The sequence below is a fragment of the Lutra lutra genome, chromosome 16 (assembly GCF_902655055.1).
Source record: "Lutra lutra chromosome 16, mLutLut1.2, whole genome shotgun sequence".
Lineage (NCBI taxonomy): Eukaryota > Metazoa > Chordata > Mammalia > Carnivora > Mustelidae > Lutra > Lutra lutra.
The window spans coordinates 6,469,808-6,486,982 of record NC_062293.1 but is presented as its reverse complement, the minus strand read 5'-3'; the positions used below and the strand labels follow the sequence as shown (position 1 = coordinate 6,486,982).

General features: G+C 45.5%; 1 protein-coding gene across 4 annotated transcripts in view; it reads right to left on the bottom strand.

Moving 5' to 3' along the window:
* Window positions 1–10,738, bottom strand: part of LOC125086646 (CMRF35-like molecule 6) — a 34,492-nt gene extending 23,754 nt beyond the window's left edge. The window contains exons 1-5 of one of the 4 annotated variants that reach the window (XM_047705962.1): window positions 10,293–10,732; window positions 9,460–9,795; window positions 4,831–5,188; window positions 3,520–3,777; window positions 2,503–2,854 (exon numbers count right to left, since the gene is read on the bottom strand). In XM_047705962.1, the coding sequence (XP_047561918.1) occupies window positions 2,623–2,854; window positions 3,520–3,777; window positions 4,831–5,188; window positions 9,460–9,795; window positions 10,293–10,602 (1,494 nt within the window). In that variant the 5' untranslated portion in view covers window positions 10,603–10,732 and the 3' untranslated portion in view covers window positions 2,503–2,622. Of the gene's footprint in view, window positions 1–2,502; window positions 2,855–3,466; window positions 3,778–4,830; window positions 5,189–9,459; window positions 9,796–10,292 lie in introns of those variants that run through there. The other 3 variants (XM_047705963.1, XM_047705964.1, XM_047705965.1) reach the window with 3 other exon arrangements.
* Window positions 10,739–17,175: the final 6,437 nt, after the last annotated feature.

Below are 17,175 nucleotides of genomic sequence, written 5' to 3'. Positions count from 1 at the left end.
CTTAAACTCTGGTCATGGTCATGGGGTCCTGAATTGAGCCCCACATTGGGATTCTTGCTCAGCCAAGAGTCTGCTTCTTCCTCTACCTCTGCTCTTTGTCCCACACTGGCCCATGCTCTCTCTCTCTCTCTCTCTCTCTTTCTAAAAAAAAAAAAAAAAAGTAAAATCTTAAAAAAAAAGCAATACAAGTTTTAAAAAATTAAAAATAGAAATACAATATGATCCTGTAATTCCACTTTTAGGAATATACCTAAACAAAATAAAAATAGCTCCAGGGCCTGGAGATTAAGACCTGAGCTGAAGGCAGATGCCCAACCATCTGAGCCATCCAGGTGCCCCTGTCAGAAGCTTTTTGGTTTCATGTAGTCCCACCTATTTCTTTTTTTATTTTGTTGCTTGTGCTCTGTCCAAAACATCATTACCAAGACCCACTTCAAGGAGCTTTGTTCCTATGTTTTCTTTTTCTTTTTTTTTTATTATGTTATGTTAGTCACCATACATTATGTCATTAGTTTTTGATGTAGTGTTCCAAGATTCATTGTTTACAAATAACACCCAGTGCTCCATGCAATACGTGCCCTCCTTAATACCAATCACCGGGCCAACCCATCCCCCCACCCCCTCCCCTTCTAAAACCCTCAGTTTGTTTCTTGAAGTCCACAGTCTTTCATGATTTGTCTCCCCCTCTGATTTCCCTCCCCCTTCCTTTTTCCTTTCCTTCTCCTAATGTCCTCCATGCTATTCCTCGTTTTCCACAAGTAAGTGAAACCATATGTTAATTCTTCTAGGAGTTTCATGGTTCCAGGTCTTACATTTAAGTCTTTAATTCTTTGAGTGGTGTAAAAAAAAGGAGTCCTGTTTCATTCTTTCACATGGGAATATCCAGTTATCTCTGCACAATTTGCTAAAGAGACCACCTTTTCTCCATTGCATATTCTTGGTCCCCTTGTCAAATATTAGTTGACCATATAGGTTTGGGTTTATTTTCCTTCTATTCCATTGGTCTATTTGTCTGTTTTTATGTCAGTATCATACTGTCTGGATGACTATACTTTATAATATGGCTTCATAGATAATCATATATCAAGTCATATATATATGTATGACTCGATATATGACTATTGCTATATAATATAGCTTAAAATCAGGAAGTGTGATGCCTCCTGCTTTGTTCTTCCTTCTCACAATAGTTTCGGCTATTTGGGGTCTCTTACAACTCTACAAAAATTTTAAGAGCTTTTTTGTTTTGTTTTGTTTTACCACTATAAAAAATGCCATTGGAATCTTGATAGGGATTGCACTGAATCTATAGATGGCTGGTTCTTGGTAAAGTAAGTGATTTTCTATTAGATCGTGGACATTTTGGGTATTATATTATGAGTCTCTCAGTCCTACTAGTCTCTCTTTTTATTTTTCTTTTTATTTTTCTTCTAGTGTTTTCTGAAAAAAGGTATAATGTGGAGGGACTTTATATGGCTATCATGGTTAGGACAATATGGTAACAAACACAGATAGGTAAGGAGCTTGATTAAACAGGATAGAGCCCCCATAAACAGCCCTGTTTTTACATGGACACTTGATATAACTCATGTAAATGAGGAAAGAAGGAGAACAATAAATACGTTGGAGTGTATGATTATTCATGCGGGAAAAAAGGAAAGTGGCTCCAACCTCACAACATGTAAGGGAAAAAAAATTCAATCCCAGACGGATCCAGGACTTAAATGTGAACTGCAAAATTTTAAAGTATTTAGAAAAACATAGGAAGATATTTTTATAACTTTGGGATAAGAAAGGCTTCTTGAATATGGTACAAAATATACAAACTGTAATACTCTGATGAATTCAAATACTCTAAAGTTGTGGTGTATTTGTGAAAAGACTCCAGAATGAAAAGACAAACCCCAAAATCTGTGAGCCCATATTTGAAAGGCATCAATGATAAAACTTGACCAGTGAGAGTGTGAGTCCTATAATTCAGGAAGGAAAAAGAGAAACCCAAGAAAGATGGGCCAAATCTGAACAGAAGAGGGAATGCAACATAAGTGAAAAGGTGCTCAGGACGACAAGTGGAATGCGTTCAGCCACACCGCCCACACTGGCCGCTGAGGGGATGCACCCGCCGTGCGGGAGGGATGTACCACCTGATCCCTCTCTCTCTCCTCCTGCTGTAAGGAAACTCTGCACACCCTGAGCCTGTGTGCATGTTGTCTGTTCTCACTGACCTCAAAACCTGCACTGGCCTCTTTCCTGCTCACACTTAGCTACTTTTGACCGTGGGCTGCACAGCCTGGCCACCCTGTAGATGGTGAAACAAAAACTATTTCAAACTGTCAAAAGTTAACAATTAAAACGTCTGACATTCCAGGAAGTCACACAGAGAGGCAGGGCAATAGGAGCCCTCAGTCTTAGCTGATGGGAGCTAAGTGGGGCCATGAATTTCGGGTTTGGAAAATCACTTGGCAGTATCAATTGTGGTTGAGTGTGCACAAACTCTAATCCCCAGCAATTCCACCCCTAAGTATGTACCCTAGTGAAATCATGTCACATATAGACTAGGTGACCTGTACAAGAAAGTTCATGGCAGCACTGGCTGTGGAATAGCCCCAGCGGGAAACAACACTAAGCCATCAACAGAAAAATGGGTAAATCAGATGTGGTGAATCTTCTCTTCTCTCCTCTGAAGGGCTGTGTGTCTGGGCAGCATATCCAAAGGAATGAAGGGCTGAAGCTTCCCTTGGTCAGGATCCCCACAAGGAGAGAGGACACACCGAGTCCATCAGTGAGCATGGTCAGGAGCAGGGACACCTTCAGGATGACCAGGAGCAGGAAGAGGACCCTGCTAAGCAGGGACCTGGGAGGGAGGGACACGGGGACAGACACTGAGCTGCTGCCTCAGGAGGAAGGACCAGGTCCCTCTTTTCTGCCCCCAGATGTCTCTGATCCAAGACCCTGGACACCTAATAACCACATTTGAGCCAGACATGGATATCTGGATATATACTCACCCCCAACCCCTCAGCTCAGCTGTTGACTTTGGACATTAGATGGTTCAATACTGAGAAGAGAGAGAGCGTTTGCCTGGGCAGGACCTGGCTCCACAAACAGCTGCTTTGTCCTAAGCCCTGCCTCTCCTTCTGCCATCCACGCTCCCAAGAACCCAGCTCAGGCTGGGACTGTTTTTGGTAATTTCTCATAGGTCAATGTCTACACAGGCTGGAGCTACATAGGTTCTTGGTGAATATTTGGTGAGTGGATGGAGGAAGGAAGGAATGTTGAGTTGGGAGGCTGCCCTGGGGGTTCTCAGGGGTCAGCGTCATCAAAAAGCAGGCCCTCGCCTTGGGCTCCTCTGGACAACCAGCCTGTGCTTGACACTCTCTGATGGCATTTAGGGGTTCTATGGAATGCTTTCCCCCTTCTCCCAGCCAAGCACTATGCACATCTACGTTATACACACAATTGTGTCTGTGTGCGTGTGTCATATTTTATTGCATTTTCTCAAGCTTTTCTTAAATTTACTGGTTTTGGGGAACAAGGTGAGAAGAGATAGAAGGTTTGGGGCCAGAAGTCCTTCCTCTTCTAGTCTGAGTGGCAGTGTCTCTGGACAGGTTATCAATGGACAAGGAGGGCTGCATGTTGTCTTCATCAGGCCGACTCTGTGTCCCACAAATTGCCCATTGAGATCTGTTGACCCAGAGGATGACACTGAGCATCATCAGAAACAGGGGCACCTTCAGGAGTATGAGAAGCAGGAAGTAGACGCTGACAACCCGGGACCTATAGGAATACACAGTGACTGGCAGGAGTTTCCTTCTAAACAGGAGGCCCAGGCTCTGCCTTTTGCCCCTGCCTTTGAGCTCAGATTCTGTGGCCCCAAAAGTCAATATCAGCATCAAATCTGGTGGGTACCAGTGCCAGACAGCCCTTGCTGAGGGCCCCAGACTCCTGTCCTTCAGCTCAAGACCTGACCTTGAGCATCAGGACAAAGCAGATACATGAGGATGTGGTGGTGAGAAATTGAGAGAACGGGAGAAGAGGACACCCAGGAGGCTGTGGCTCCCAGAAACTCTCTGAGAGTCACAAAGCAGATGGAACTCAGGGAAGGAGCGCACAGAGCTTCTGGGGCCATCATCTCCCACTAGCGAGACCCAGGCCTGGCCAGAATGTGGCGTAGCCGCATTCAACACCATCCCAACCTGCTCAGCAATGGATGTGTCATAAACCAGGACCAGAGAATCATCACCTTCCCCATTAAGCATTACAGCATTCCTCCTCTCACTGGAAACAAGAGTGTTTGAAAGTGGGCACCAGAGCAAGACCTCAGGTCCCACCCCCAGACAGTGCATCCCCCTGCCTTGTCCACCCTGCCAGAAGACTGCAGAGGTCACTTCAAGAAGTTTGATAACGGGACACACAACCCTGGAGGACAGGAGGGTATACAAGCTGCCTGGATTCTAATAGAGACGCATAGCCCAGAACTCCCCTTCTGGACACCACCCTCAGAGTCCCCGAGGCCCAAGGCTCTTGTCAGGAGACTGGGCTCATGGCAGGGACCTTGGATGTCACCGTCCCGCCGTCCTTCATTCTCAGGGGCTTGCACACATACTCTCTCATGCACACATGCACACACATGTACTTTCACACTCGTGCACACTCCCACCACTCACATTTCTCTCACACTCACACCCACACAACCCACTCGGTCCCCAGTCTCTGAGGCACAAACACCAGGCCTGGTTCTGCACTCCTGAGTTTAGCGTTCCTCAGATGCTCTGCAGGGATCAGCTCAGATCCCTTCCTCTGTGGCAGCGGAGAAAAGCAGGGTCTTACCTGGGGGAAACAAACACTTGAACCTGGAAAAAGAGGTCGGGCAGGAGACCATGGAGTCCTTCTTCATGCAGTATTGTTGCGATCCCACACCTGTATCTTCCTGCATCATCTGCAGTGAGGTTCTCCAAGGTCACTGTGAAGGTGAGGTCTTCAGCATGGTCCACGATGGACACACGGCCACTCCTCATCTTTTCCTCAGACCTGCCAGTGGCCACAGTCTGGTTCCAAGGTGGCAAGCATGGTTGTCGGCACCAGTATTTGGTAAATGTCTTGTACTTCTCCTCGTACCGACACTGCACGCTGAGGGATCCTCCCATGGTGCCCATCACAGTGCTGGGGCCACTCAGAGACAAAGGGCCTGAAAGACACCATCAGTATTTTCTTCACCTGGAGACCTGGGCTGGAGGTGCATTGTGGGGTCGTGTCCCCTGGAAGCCCAGACGTCACCCTGAGGCTGGAGGAGGGAAGGGTTAGGAACCAAGGAGGCCTGGGCTGTTAGCCTGAGGTCCTCCAGACACAGGTTTGTGGCTGGGGGTGGGGTGGGGACATCAACACTCAAACTTCTCTGTGCAATTGCTGCTAACGGGGGCTCAGGCTATAGGGGTGCCTGGTGGGGGTGACTGGACCCTTCAGAGCAAGCTTCCCTCTTTGCCTCCTCTTTCAGTTGCTTAAGTCCCAGCCTTGAAGATGTGGGGCTGCTTCCTCGGGGCTGGATGAGGAAACGTTATCAGGGATGCTCTGTTATACCCAGACATGACCCTGAACCAGCACGGTGTCCCCCTCACCCACACTCCACTCCTCTACCCCCACAGCAGGCTTCCTGCCCACCAGGGACTAGGAAAGAAACTCCCGACTCCCAAGTGCACTGTAAGACATTCAACAAAACCCTTGGCCCCTCCACACTAAATACCAGTAGCCCCCTTCCCCCAATGGCAAGAGCCAAAATTGTCAACTGGCATTGCCTAATGTTCCCTGGGAGTAAGGCATCCCTGCTGAGAGCCTCTGCTTTAGAAGAAGGTTTATCTAGGAGAACCTGGGATAGACATTCCCAGGCAAGAGGGCAGACTGTGGGCTCCTGTCCTTGGCATGGCCTCTGTCCTGGTGAGCATGCTGTGTTTTGCAGCTGTTTTTTCCTGGCATCTCTTCCCCACCAGCTCAGTCCCGAAGGGTCATGGGTCATGGTGCTCTCTGCCCTGTGTCTCAGCTGCCTCTCAGGGGCTGCTTGCTCCTCTCCTGCCCCAAGTTCTTTCTAAGATCCCAAGGGACCATATTTGCTCTGTAACCATCAAGCCCCTGATGTTTCCTACAACTTGTAAAGATGCTGCCTTTATAATCTTAAAAAATAATTATAAAGTTAAACAGACCTCGGGTTCTGTGCCTATGAGTGTAAGGGCAAATAATTGGCTAGACAGAGAGGTTTATCTCCTTGAGAAACAGGAGTCTGGCTTAGCTTGAGGTTTCTTCTGGCCCCCCTGCTGGGCTGTGGTGACTTGTCCACAGCATCTCTGTTCCTGGAAGGTCACAGTCTAGAACCCGGGCTCGTGTGTTTTCCCTTTGTCTGCCATCAGTCTTCCTACTGGGCAACCAGCTCCTGTGCATTTTCAGACTCAGGCTTACAGACCAATTGAATCAGAACTCTCCTTAATTACAGAAAGTCTTCTCGATATCGAGATAAAAAGTAGGAAAAGAGAAGCTTGCGTTGCTGGAGGCTGCTTCAAGAATGAGACTTCTTCCCTGAACTCTTCACATTCCCGATGCCAGAGCGATAAACCAAAAGGATCCTATTCAACATGGACGGGACTGGAGGAGATTATGCTGAATGAAATAAGTCAAGCAGAGACAGTCAATTATCATATAGTTTCACTTACTCGTGGAGCATAAGGAATAACATGGAGGACATTAGGAGAAGGAAAGTGAATTGGTGGAAATTGGAGGGGGAGACGAACCATGAGAGCCTGTGGCCTCGGAGAAACATACTGAGGGTTTTGGAGGGGAAGGAGGTGGGGAGATGGGTGGGCCTGGTGATGGGTATTAAGGAGGGCACGTATTGCAAGGAGCATTGGGTATGGTGCATAAACAATGAATCTTGGAACAGTGAAAGAATAAAATTAAATTAAAAAAAAAAAACAACAGAAAGAACCCAAAAGGATCCTATTCAGTATGACCTAGTTGAGAGTTTAATTTTTTTTTTTTTAATCTTGCTGATCCTATTCCTAAAGGGCAGTGGGGCTGTGTCTTTTCATGCCCAAGAAGCCCAGTGTCACTCTGCAGGACACACCTATTGGCTGTAGGCCAACTCAGATTTATCTTTGTAAATGTAACAAATTCCTTCTTAGATACTCAAATTTATAATAAATTTATATCGCCTATCCCAGTCACCAAAACATGGTGTTTTAAAGGTGCTTTATTTTTTAAACTTATTTTTTAATTTAATCACCTCCCTAAAGTATTATTGTTGTTGTTGTTGTTAATTTGAGAGACAGAGAGAGAAAAGAGCATGAGCAGAGGGAGGGGCAGAGGGAGAATGAGAGGGAGAAGCAGAATCCCCACTGAGCAGGGAGCCTGATGTGGGGGTCTATGCCAGGACCCCAGGATCCTGACCTGAGCTGAAGGCAGACATTCAACTGACTGAGCCACCCAGGGGGCCCCCTAAAGCATTATTATTTAAAAGTCAGTCAAAGTTTAAAATTCTATGATGTGTTTGTCTCTCCAGTCAGCTTTATCATGCCGAGTTTCTTTACGTTCTGAGTTTTAGCGTCCTGTTTTGGGAGTGATATTTTTAAGGGTTTTGGTGCACCTTGATTAATATAGCTAGAGGTGGGGAAAATGGGATTAAGGAATAAAGATTCTTTCCTGCTTGGGTTCTGAAGGTTGGCTCTGACACCGGATTACTTTGTATTCTAATTCCTACACTTGTGTTTGCATAGGATCAGAGCAAACTGGTGGGTTGTCTTAATTTTTTCTCCCATTTATAACAAAATATTTTCCTTCCAGCGTTTAAACACAAGAAAGAGAGAAACTATGTTTATGGGAACTCTCAGAACCCACCATTGTTAATAGGAACTCTCAGAGTAGGACTGCCCACAAGTGCCCAACACTTTCACCTTCGAGCAGCTCCTAGTACAGGGCCCCTGAGGCCAGCCCAGGCCTGTCAGAGGCACAGGGACGCTATCAGCCCTGGAATACATAACCGCCATTCACAAGGAGGCTTACGCATTAAGTGACCATTGTATTATTAAAAAAAAAAAAAAGGTGATAACTTGGGAAAGAAGTATTATAAGAAGAGGGAGGACCTTGAAAATGAAAGTATTTTTTTTAACCTTTGTGCCTTTTATGAACCGATCTAGACTAAAATATTTGCAAATATATGGCAAACCCATGAAGAAAACAAGGAGAACATAAATGTAAAATTCATAGTTGGTTTCCTCAGAGGGCAGCTTGAAACAATATTAATGATGTTTATTACTTAAGCTGTGAGGTGGGCACCCAAGGGTTGAAAAGTATTTGGGCTGTAAGGAGTATGCATTTATTGGGAACATTCTTTGTGTCTATGATACTTTGCAGGAAAACTTACAAAAGAGTTTACAGAGTATTTGGAATGAAATAAGGACGGTGGCTGGAGGTGTTGGTCAGAAGGCCATTCCCATCCATCAGATGGGCTGTGTTCCTGGGCGGGTCATCGATGGGCAATTGGTGTTACTGATTTTAGTTATTGGGCTGATGCCACCTCCCCACCCCAGATCCCCTCGGAGGCCTGTTCCCTCAGAGGACAGCACTGAGCATGCTCAGGACCAGGGGCACCTCCAGGAAGACCAGGAGCCGGAAGTAGATGCTGCTGAGAAGGGACCTGTAGGGGACAGTGACAGGCAGTGAGCCACGTCCTCGGGGAGATGCCCTGGTACCTTCCACTTTCCTTCTGTCCCTGTGCCCATGTCAGATGGGCTATGTTCCTGGGTAGGTTGTCAATGGGCAATTAGTGTTACTGATTTTCATTATTGGGCCCCTGTCGAGGCTGCTGCAGATCCCTAGGATCACAGCTGTGAGGCTGGTGCTCAGGAACCATCCAGGACACAGTGATGTCCTGTTAGAGCCCCGGGGTCCTGGGCAGCCAGTAAGGGAGAGGAGCCAGTGCCCTAAGGGGAGGACAGAGAGAGGTCCAGGAAGAGGCTCAGGACACCTTCAGCATGGTCAGGACCCTTGTCAGGACAGGAAGGCAGCCAGCCATCTCCAGACTCAGGGCCATTCGCACTGCCCACGCTGGGAGAGCTTTAGTCATGAGAGTGTGTCAGGGCGGGGCACACAGAGGCGACTAGGTCAGCTAGAGGTGTGCATGTGCTTATGTGAGTGTACAGACAACACAATGCCTGCACACACACTTATACACACATGGACATATACACAGACACCCATGCAGACATATACACAGATACAACACATACACACACACACACACAAACACATGGACACGGACACATACACACACATCTGCCGTGCCCTGCATCACTCAACCCATCCTCACCCCACTCTTCTATCCCATGTCCCACCACTTTCCTGACAGGGTTGGGGTGATCAGCCCCAGTCTCAGGCAACCCTAGTGCTGGTGTCGGGGGAGGGGTGTGCACAGCTCACCTGGGGTCACAGACAACACAACTCGGAAGGTGAGGTCGAGCAAATATTCTGGGAGCCATGACGTATCGATCCCACACCGGTATGTTCCTGTATCACCTTCTGTGAGGTTCTCCAAGGTCACTGTGAAGGTGAGGTTTGCAGGTTGGTCCCTGATGGACACACGGCCACTCCTCACTTCTTTGTCTGCCTCTTCAGTCTTCACAATATCCCTCATACATGGGGTCTTGCACCAGTACTTGACATTCTCTTTGAATTTCTCCTCGTACTGACACTGCACGCTCAGGGATCCCCCCACGGTGCCCGTCACGGAGGTGGGGCCACGCAGAGACCAACAACCTGGAAAACACAGCCAAGTGTGACCCCTCACCAGATGGGCCTGGGTCAAGGGGATCTGGGGTCATGGTGATCCTGGTGTCCATGAAGGGCCCTTGGGGTCTGGAGGAGACCTTGGCAGGACTGGCTTTTCCTGAAACCAGAGGGAAGGGATGTAGCTCCCTCCTCCCAGAGTGGCACAAGGAGAGTGTGTTCCTGGTGTGTGTGTGTGTGTGATGCATTAAGACCTTGTTTCTGACTGTGACGCTACAGTAATGGAAGTCACAGGAGTCCCTCCACTCAGCACTGCTCTGTCCACTGTAATGGACCTGACTCACCTGCTTTATGCACTGAATCCTCCTGGTCACTGCTGAGGCAGTGCTGGCCGATCTGAGAATCCTCTGCGCTCCGTCCTCTTCATGTCCTTCCTCCCTCCCCTTTGGTCGCCCTGTACTCCCATCCCGCTGCCTCCCTCCCCCCGACTCAGGGCAGACTTCCCTACCCAGCTCAGCCCCGCTCACCTGGGACGTGCAGAAGGAGCAGCGCTGCAGGCAGCCACGACCTCCCGTCCCCTGGGGTCATGTCTGCAGCACAGACGTCACCCACAGCAATGTCAGGCTCCTGAGGGGGGATAATTTCAAGCCTCCTCACGGAGGGTCCAGTCTCCAGGGCCCACTTCTGCTTTCTGAGACCTCTTTGCTTCCTCATCCTGCCTGTGTTTGGTCTCACAATCTTCCTCCACGTTGACTCAAGGAGGTTGGGGTGCAGGAAGCTCAGGGACAGCAGCAGCAAGGGCTGAGGCAGAGTCCTGGACCTGGTGCCTGAATCCATTCAATCCAGATGACAGGACGGCTACTGGTCCAGGTCTAGATTGGGATTGCCGTCCCCTTCCACAGCCAACATCTGCTCCTCTCACTGACCACACTCGCCCCACACAATGGAGCAACACTAGAGCATTTCTTCCTCAGTGGGACTTCCTCACCCCTGTGACATGTCACTTCCTCATGGTCAGAATGGACCATGTCCGGGGTGGAGCCCCCAGCAGCCCATTCTCTCAGGCATTGGTGGTGACTACAGTGGTGTTAGGGGCCCCCTCCGGCCTATAGCTCCAAGCACCCCCAGCCTCCATGGGACCCCTGCTCTCCTCTGGCCACACAAGTTCGAACTGTGACCTCAGATATTTCACAAGTTCCATCTGGCTCTGGGTTATAATATTAATCCTCCAGGGTTGCTTCCCTCCAGTGTGTTTCCCTGTTCTCAAGACATGGACATGAAACAGCCATCACCAACCCCATGTGCACCTCACTTTGACTCTTTCTTCTTTGGAATGTCCATTCTACTGTGACTCGCAGGGAGGGGACTGACAATGACAATGGACAAGAGGGTCCAGAGATTCAAGGAGCTGATGGGACATTGGGGACATGTGAAGCTGAGACTGGGCTTCTCCTCTCCATCCAGTGGCAAGAGGAGCCATTGTGTAACAAGAGGGTGGTCTGCCAAAGCACTGGCTGCTGGTGTCCCTTTTGGGTTCACATGGTGACCAGGAGCCTCTTCAAGGTGCAGAGATGAGGGATGGTCCTTGACAGGTGGTGGGGAGGTGGGTCTGTCCTAACTCAAACTGAGTGAATGACTAAACACTGCATTGGCTGCAGACATGGCCCTAGGCAACTGTGGTCCAACAAGATGTAATATCTATGGTGATATAACAAATTCCCCCAGCCACTTCGTGGCTGAAAACAATATTATCTCACACTTGCTGAGAGTCACAAATCTGAGAGTGGCTTATCTAGGTGGTTGTGGCTCAGAGTGTCTCTTTCACAAAGTTGTGGTCAAGATATTTACCAGGCTCTACTCATTGGAAGGCTGCACTGGACTGGAAGATGATTTTTGTGTGTTCATCTTATATCCCATGATGAACTCACCTCTTAGTTCTATGAGGTTTTGTAGATTGCTTGAGATTTTCTACATAGAGAATTATGCCATCTGCAAACAGGGTCAGCTTTATTCTTCTTTTCCTTTATCCATGCCTGTATTTCTTTTTCTGGCCTAGTGTAAGGGCCATAATTTCCAGTGCTAAGGTGAATAACAGTAGTGAGAGTGGGCATCTCTACCCTGCTCAGGACCTTAGAGGGAAAGCATTTAGTTTTTCATAGTTATGTATGTTAGCTGTATTTCATTTTTAGATGATCTTCATGAAGTTGAAATTCCTTCTATTCTGCTTTTTATGAGTTTCTTTTTTATCATGAGTGGGTGTTGGAATTTGTCCTATGATTTTTCAGTGTCATTTGATATGATCCTATGATTTTTCTTCTTTAGTTTGGTATTGGGGATTGCAAGGATTGATTTTTCCTTGTTGAACCAGCCTCGCACACCTGGAATTAACCTCACTCCATCGTGATGTATAATTCCTTGCTGGATTATATTGGATAATATTTTGTGGAGGACTTTTGTGTCTATGTTCATGAGACATACTGGCATTTCATCTTGTTTTGGTTTTTTTCCCCACTCTTCCCCTATGATCCTCTGTTTTTCTTTAAAGATTTTATTTATTTATTTGATAGAGAGAGAGAGATCACAAGTCGTCAGAGAGGCAGGCAGAGAGAGGGGGAAGCAGGCTACCCACTGAGCAGAGAGCCCCGATGGCTCAATCCCAGGACCCTGAGATCATGACCTGAGCCAAAAGCAGAACCCACTGAGCCACTCAGGCGCCCCCTCTGTTTTGTTTCTTAAATCCACCTATCGTGAGATCATATGATAGTTGTCATTCTCTGATTGACTAAATTCACATAGCATAATACCCTCTAGTTCCATCCCCATTGTTGCAAATGACAAGATTTCTTTTTTTTTTTTTTTTTTAATGGCTGGGTAATGCACCACATCTTCTTTATCTATTTGTCTGTTGATTGATCTGGGCTTCTTCCACAGTTTGGCTATTGTGGACGTTGCTACTACAAACACTAGATTGCAGGTGTCCCTTCGGATCACTACATTTGTATCTTTGGGGTAGATACCTAGTAGTGCAATTGCTGGGTCGTAGGGTAGCTCTATTTCAACTTTTGGGGAGCCACCATGCTATTTCCCAGCTTGGATTCCCACCAGTGTTGTAAAAGTGTTACCCTCCCTCCACATCCTCATCAACATCTGTCATTTCGTGACTTGCTAATTTTAGCCATTCGGACTGGTGTAAGGTGATCTCATTGTGGTTTTGATTGTATTTCCCTGATGCCACGTGATGTGGAGCATTTTTTCATGTGTCTGTTGGCCATTTAGATGTCTTCTTGGAGAAATATCTGTTCATGTCTTCTGCCTATTTCTTGACTGGTTGATTTGTTCTTTGGGTGTTGAGTTTGGTAAGTTCTTAATAGATTTTGGGTATTAGCCTTTTATCTCATAAGACATTTGCAAATGTCTTCTCCCTTTCTGTCAGAAATCTTTTGGTTTTGTCAACTGTTTCCTTTGCTGTGCAAAAGCTTTTTATCTTGATGATGTCCCAATAGTTCATTTTTTGCCTTTGGAGACTGTATAGCAAGAAGTCACTGGGGCCGAGGTTGAAGAGGTTGCTGCCTGTGTTCTCCTCAAGGATTTTGATGGGTCCCTGTCTCATATTGAGGTCTTTCATCCATTTTGAGTCTATTTTTGTGTGTGGTGTAAGTCTATTTTCCCAACACCATTTGTTGAAGAGACTGTCTTTTCCATTGGACATTCTTTCCTGCCCCGTCAAAGATAGTTGACCATGGAGCTGAGGGTCCATTTCTGGGTTCTCTATTCTGTTCCATGGATTTGTGTGTCTGTTTTTTGTGCCAATACCAGGCTGTCTTGATGACGACAGCTTTGTAATAGAGCCTAAAGTCTGGAACTGTGATGCTGCCAGTTTTGGTTTTCTTTTTCAACATTCCTTCGGCTATTCGGGGTCTTTTCTGGTTCAATACGAATTTTAGGATTATTTGTTCCAGCTCTGTGAAAAAAAATTGATGGTATTTTGATAGGGATGGCATTGAATGCATAGATTCCTCTAGGCAACACAGACATTTTGACAATATTTGTTCTTCCAAGCCACAAACATGGAACTTTTTTCATTTCTTTGTGTCTTCCTCAATTTCTTTCATGATTGTTCTATAGTCCTCTGAGTACTGATCCTTCGCTTCTTTGGTTAGGTGTGTTCCTAGGTATCTTATGGTTTTTGGTGCAATTGTAAATGGGATAGACTCCTTAACTTCTCTTTCTTCTGTCTCATTATTAGTGTATAGAAATGTAACTGATTTCTGTGCATTGATTTTATATTCTGCCACACTGTTAAATTCCTGTATGAGTTCTAGAAATTTGGGTGGGGGAGTCCTTTGGGTTTTCCACATAGTATCATGTCATTTGGGAAGAGTGAGAGTTTGACTTCTTCCTTGTTGATTCAGATGCTTTTTATTTCTTTTTGTCGTCTGAAGGCTGAGGCTAGGCCTTCTAGTACTCTGTTGAATAGCAGCCATGATAGTGGACATCCTGACCTTAAGGGGAAAGATCTCAGGTTTTCCCCCATTGACAATGATATTCACTGGGGCTTTTTGTATATGGTTTTATTATACTGAGATATGGTCTCTCTATCCCTACACTGTGAAGGGTTTTAATCAAGGAAGGATGCTGTACTTTGTCAAATGTTTTTCTGTATCTATTGAGAAGATCATATGGTTCTTGTCTTTTCTTTTATTTATGTAGTGTATCACATTGATTGATTTGTGGATGTTGAACCACCCTTGCAAACCAGGAATAAATCCATCTTGGTTGTGGTGAATCATCCTTTACTGTTGGATCTTATTGGCTACTATCTTGGTGAGAATTTTGTCATCCATGTTCACCAGGGATATAGGTCTATAATTTTACTCTGTGATGGAGTCTTTGTCTGGTTTTGGAATCAGAGTAATGCTGGCCTCAAAGAAGAGTTTGGAAGTTTTCTTTCCATTTCTATTTTTTGAAACAGCTTCAGAAGAATAGGTATTTATTCTTCTTTAAGTGTTGGGTAGAATTCCCCTGGGAAACCATCCAGTCTTGGACTTTTGTTTGTTGGGAGTTTTTTTTAAGATTTTTTTATTTATTTGACAGAAAGAGATCACAAGTAGGCAGAGAGGCAGGCAGAGAGAGGAGGAAGCAGGCTCCCCACTGAGCAGAAAGCCTGATGTGGGGCTCGATCCCAGGACCCTGGGATCACGACCCGAGCCGAAGGCAGAGGCTGTAACCCACTGAGCCACCCAGGCGCCCATGTTGGGAGATTTTTTATTATTGCTTCCGTTTCCTTGCTGGTTATGGGTCTGTTCAGGTTTTCTATTTCTTCCTGTTTCAGTTTTGGTAGTTTATGTGTCTCTAGGAATGCATCCGTTTTTTCCAGATTGCCTAATTTGCTGGCATAAAGTTGCTCATAATATGTTCTTAAAATTGTATTTCTTCAGAGTTGGTTGTGATCTCTCCTCTTTCATTCATGATTTTATTTATTTGGGTCCTTTCTGTTTTCTTTTTGATAAGTCTAGCCAGGGGTTACCAAACTTATTCTTTCCAAGAACCAGCTCCTAGTTTCATTGGTCTGTTCTACTATTCTTTCGGATTCGATTTATCGATTTCTGTTCTAACCTTAATTATTTCTCCTCTCCTGCTGGGTTTAGGCTTTATTTGCTGCTCTTTCTCCAGCTTCTTTAGGTGTAAAGTTAGGTTGTGTATTTGAGACCTTTCTTGTTTCTTGAGAAAGGCTTGTATTGCTACATAATTCCAGCTTAGGACCACCTTTACTACATCCCAGAGGTTTTGAACACTTGTGTTTTCATTTTCCTTTGTTTCCATGAATTTTTTAAATTCTTCTTTAAGATTATTTATTTATTTCTTTATTTGACAGAGATCACAAGTAGGCAGAGAAGCAGGCAAAGAGAGAGGAGGAAGCAGGCTCCCCGCCGAGCAGAGAGCCCGATGTGGGGCTCGATCCCAGGACTCTGAGATCATGACCTGAGCTGAAGGCAGAGGCTTTAACCCACTGAGCCACCCAGGCACCCCAAAATTCTTCTTTAATTTCCTGGTTGACACATTCATTCTTTACTAGAATGCTCTTTAGCCTCCATATATTTTAGTTTTTTCCAAATCTCCTGCTGTGTTTGAGTTTCAGTTTCAAAGCATTGTGGTCTGAAAATATGCAGAGAATGATCCCAATCTTTGGGTACCTGTTCAGACCTGACTTGTGGCCCAGTATGTGATCTATTCTGGAGAATGCTCTATGTGTACTCAAGGAGAATGTGTATCTTTTGCTTTAGGGTGGAATGCTCTGAATATATCTGTGAAGTCATTCTGGTCCAGTATATTATTCAAAGCCCTTGTTCCCTTGTTGATTTTATGCTTTCATGATCTGTCCATTGCAGTGAGGGGTGTTGAAGTTCCCTATAATTATTGTATTATTATCAATGTGTTTCTTTGATTTTGTTATCAATAGGCTAATATAATTGTCTGCTCCCATGTTAGGGGCATAAATATTTACAGTTGTTAGATCTTGTTGGATAGGCCCTTTAAATTATGATATAGTGTCCTTCTTCATCTCTTATTTCAGTCTTTGGGTTAAACGCTAATTTGTCTGATATAAGGATTGCCACCCCAGCTTTCTTTTGACGTCCATTAGCATGATAAATTGTTTTCCACCCCCTCACTTTAAATCTGGAGGTGGATTTGGGTCTCAAATGAGTCTCTCGCAGACAGCATATCAGTGGGTCTTGCTTTTCTATCCATTCAGACACTTTGTGTCTTTTGATCGGGTCATTTAGCCCATTTATATTCAGAATAACTATTAAAAGATAGTAATTTAGTGACATTGTATTACCTGTAAAGTCCCTGTTTCTGTATATTGTTTCTATTCCTTTTTGGTCTATGTTACTTTTGGGCACTCTCTTTGCTTAACGGATCCCTTTTAATATTTCTTGCTGGCCTGGTTTAGTGATCACAGATTCTTTTAGTTTCTGTTTGTCTTGGAAGCTTTTGTTCTCTCCTATTTTGAATGACATCCTTGCTGGATAAAGTATTCTTGGCTGCCTATTTTTTCTAATTCAGCACCCTGAATATATCATGCCAGTGCTCTCTGGCCTGCCAGGTCTTGTGGATAGTTCTGCTGCCAGTCTAATGTTTCTACCTTGTTGGTTACAGACCTCTTGTGCCAAGCTGCTTTCAGGGTTTTCTTTTGTCTCTGAGATTTGCAAGTTTCACTGTTGTATGTTGGGGTGACCTATTTTATTGATTTTTGAGGGGCATTCTCTGTAACTCCTGGACTTGAATGCCTGTTTCCCTCCCCATATTAGGAAGGTTTTCTGCTATAATTTGCTCCAATATACCTTCTGCTGTCCTCCCTCTCTTTCTTCTACTTCTGGGATCCTAATTATTCTAATATTGTTTTGT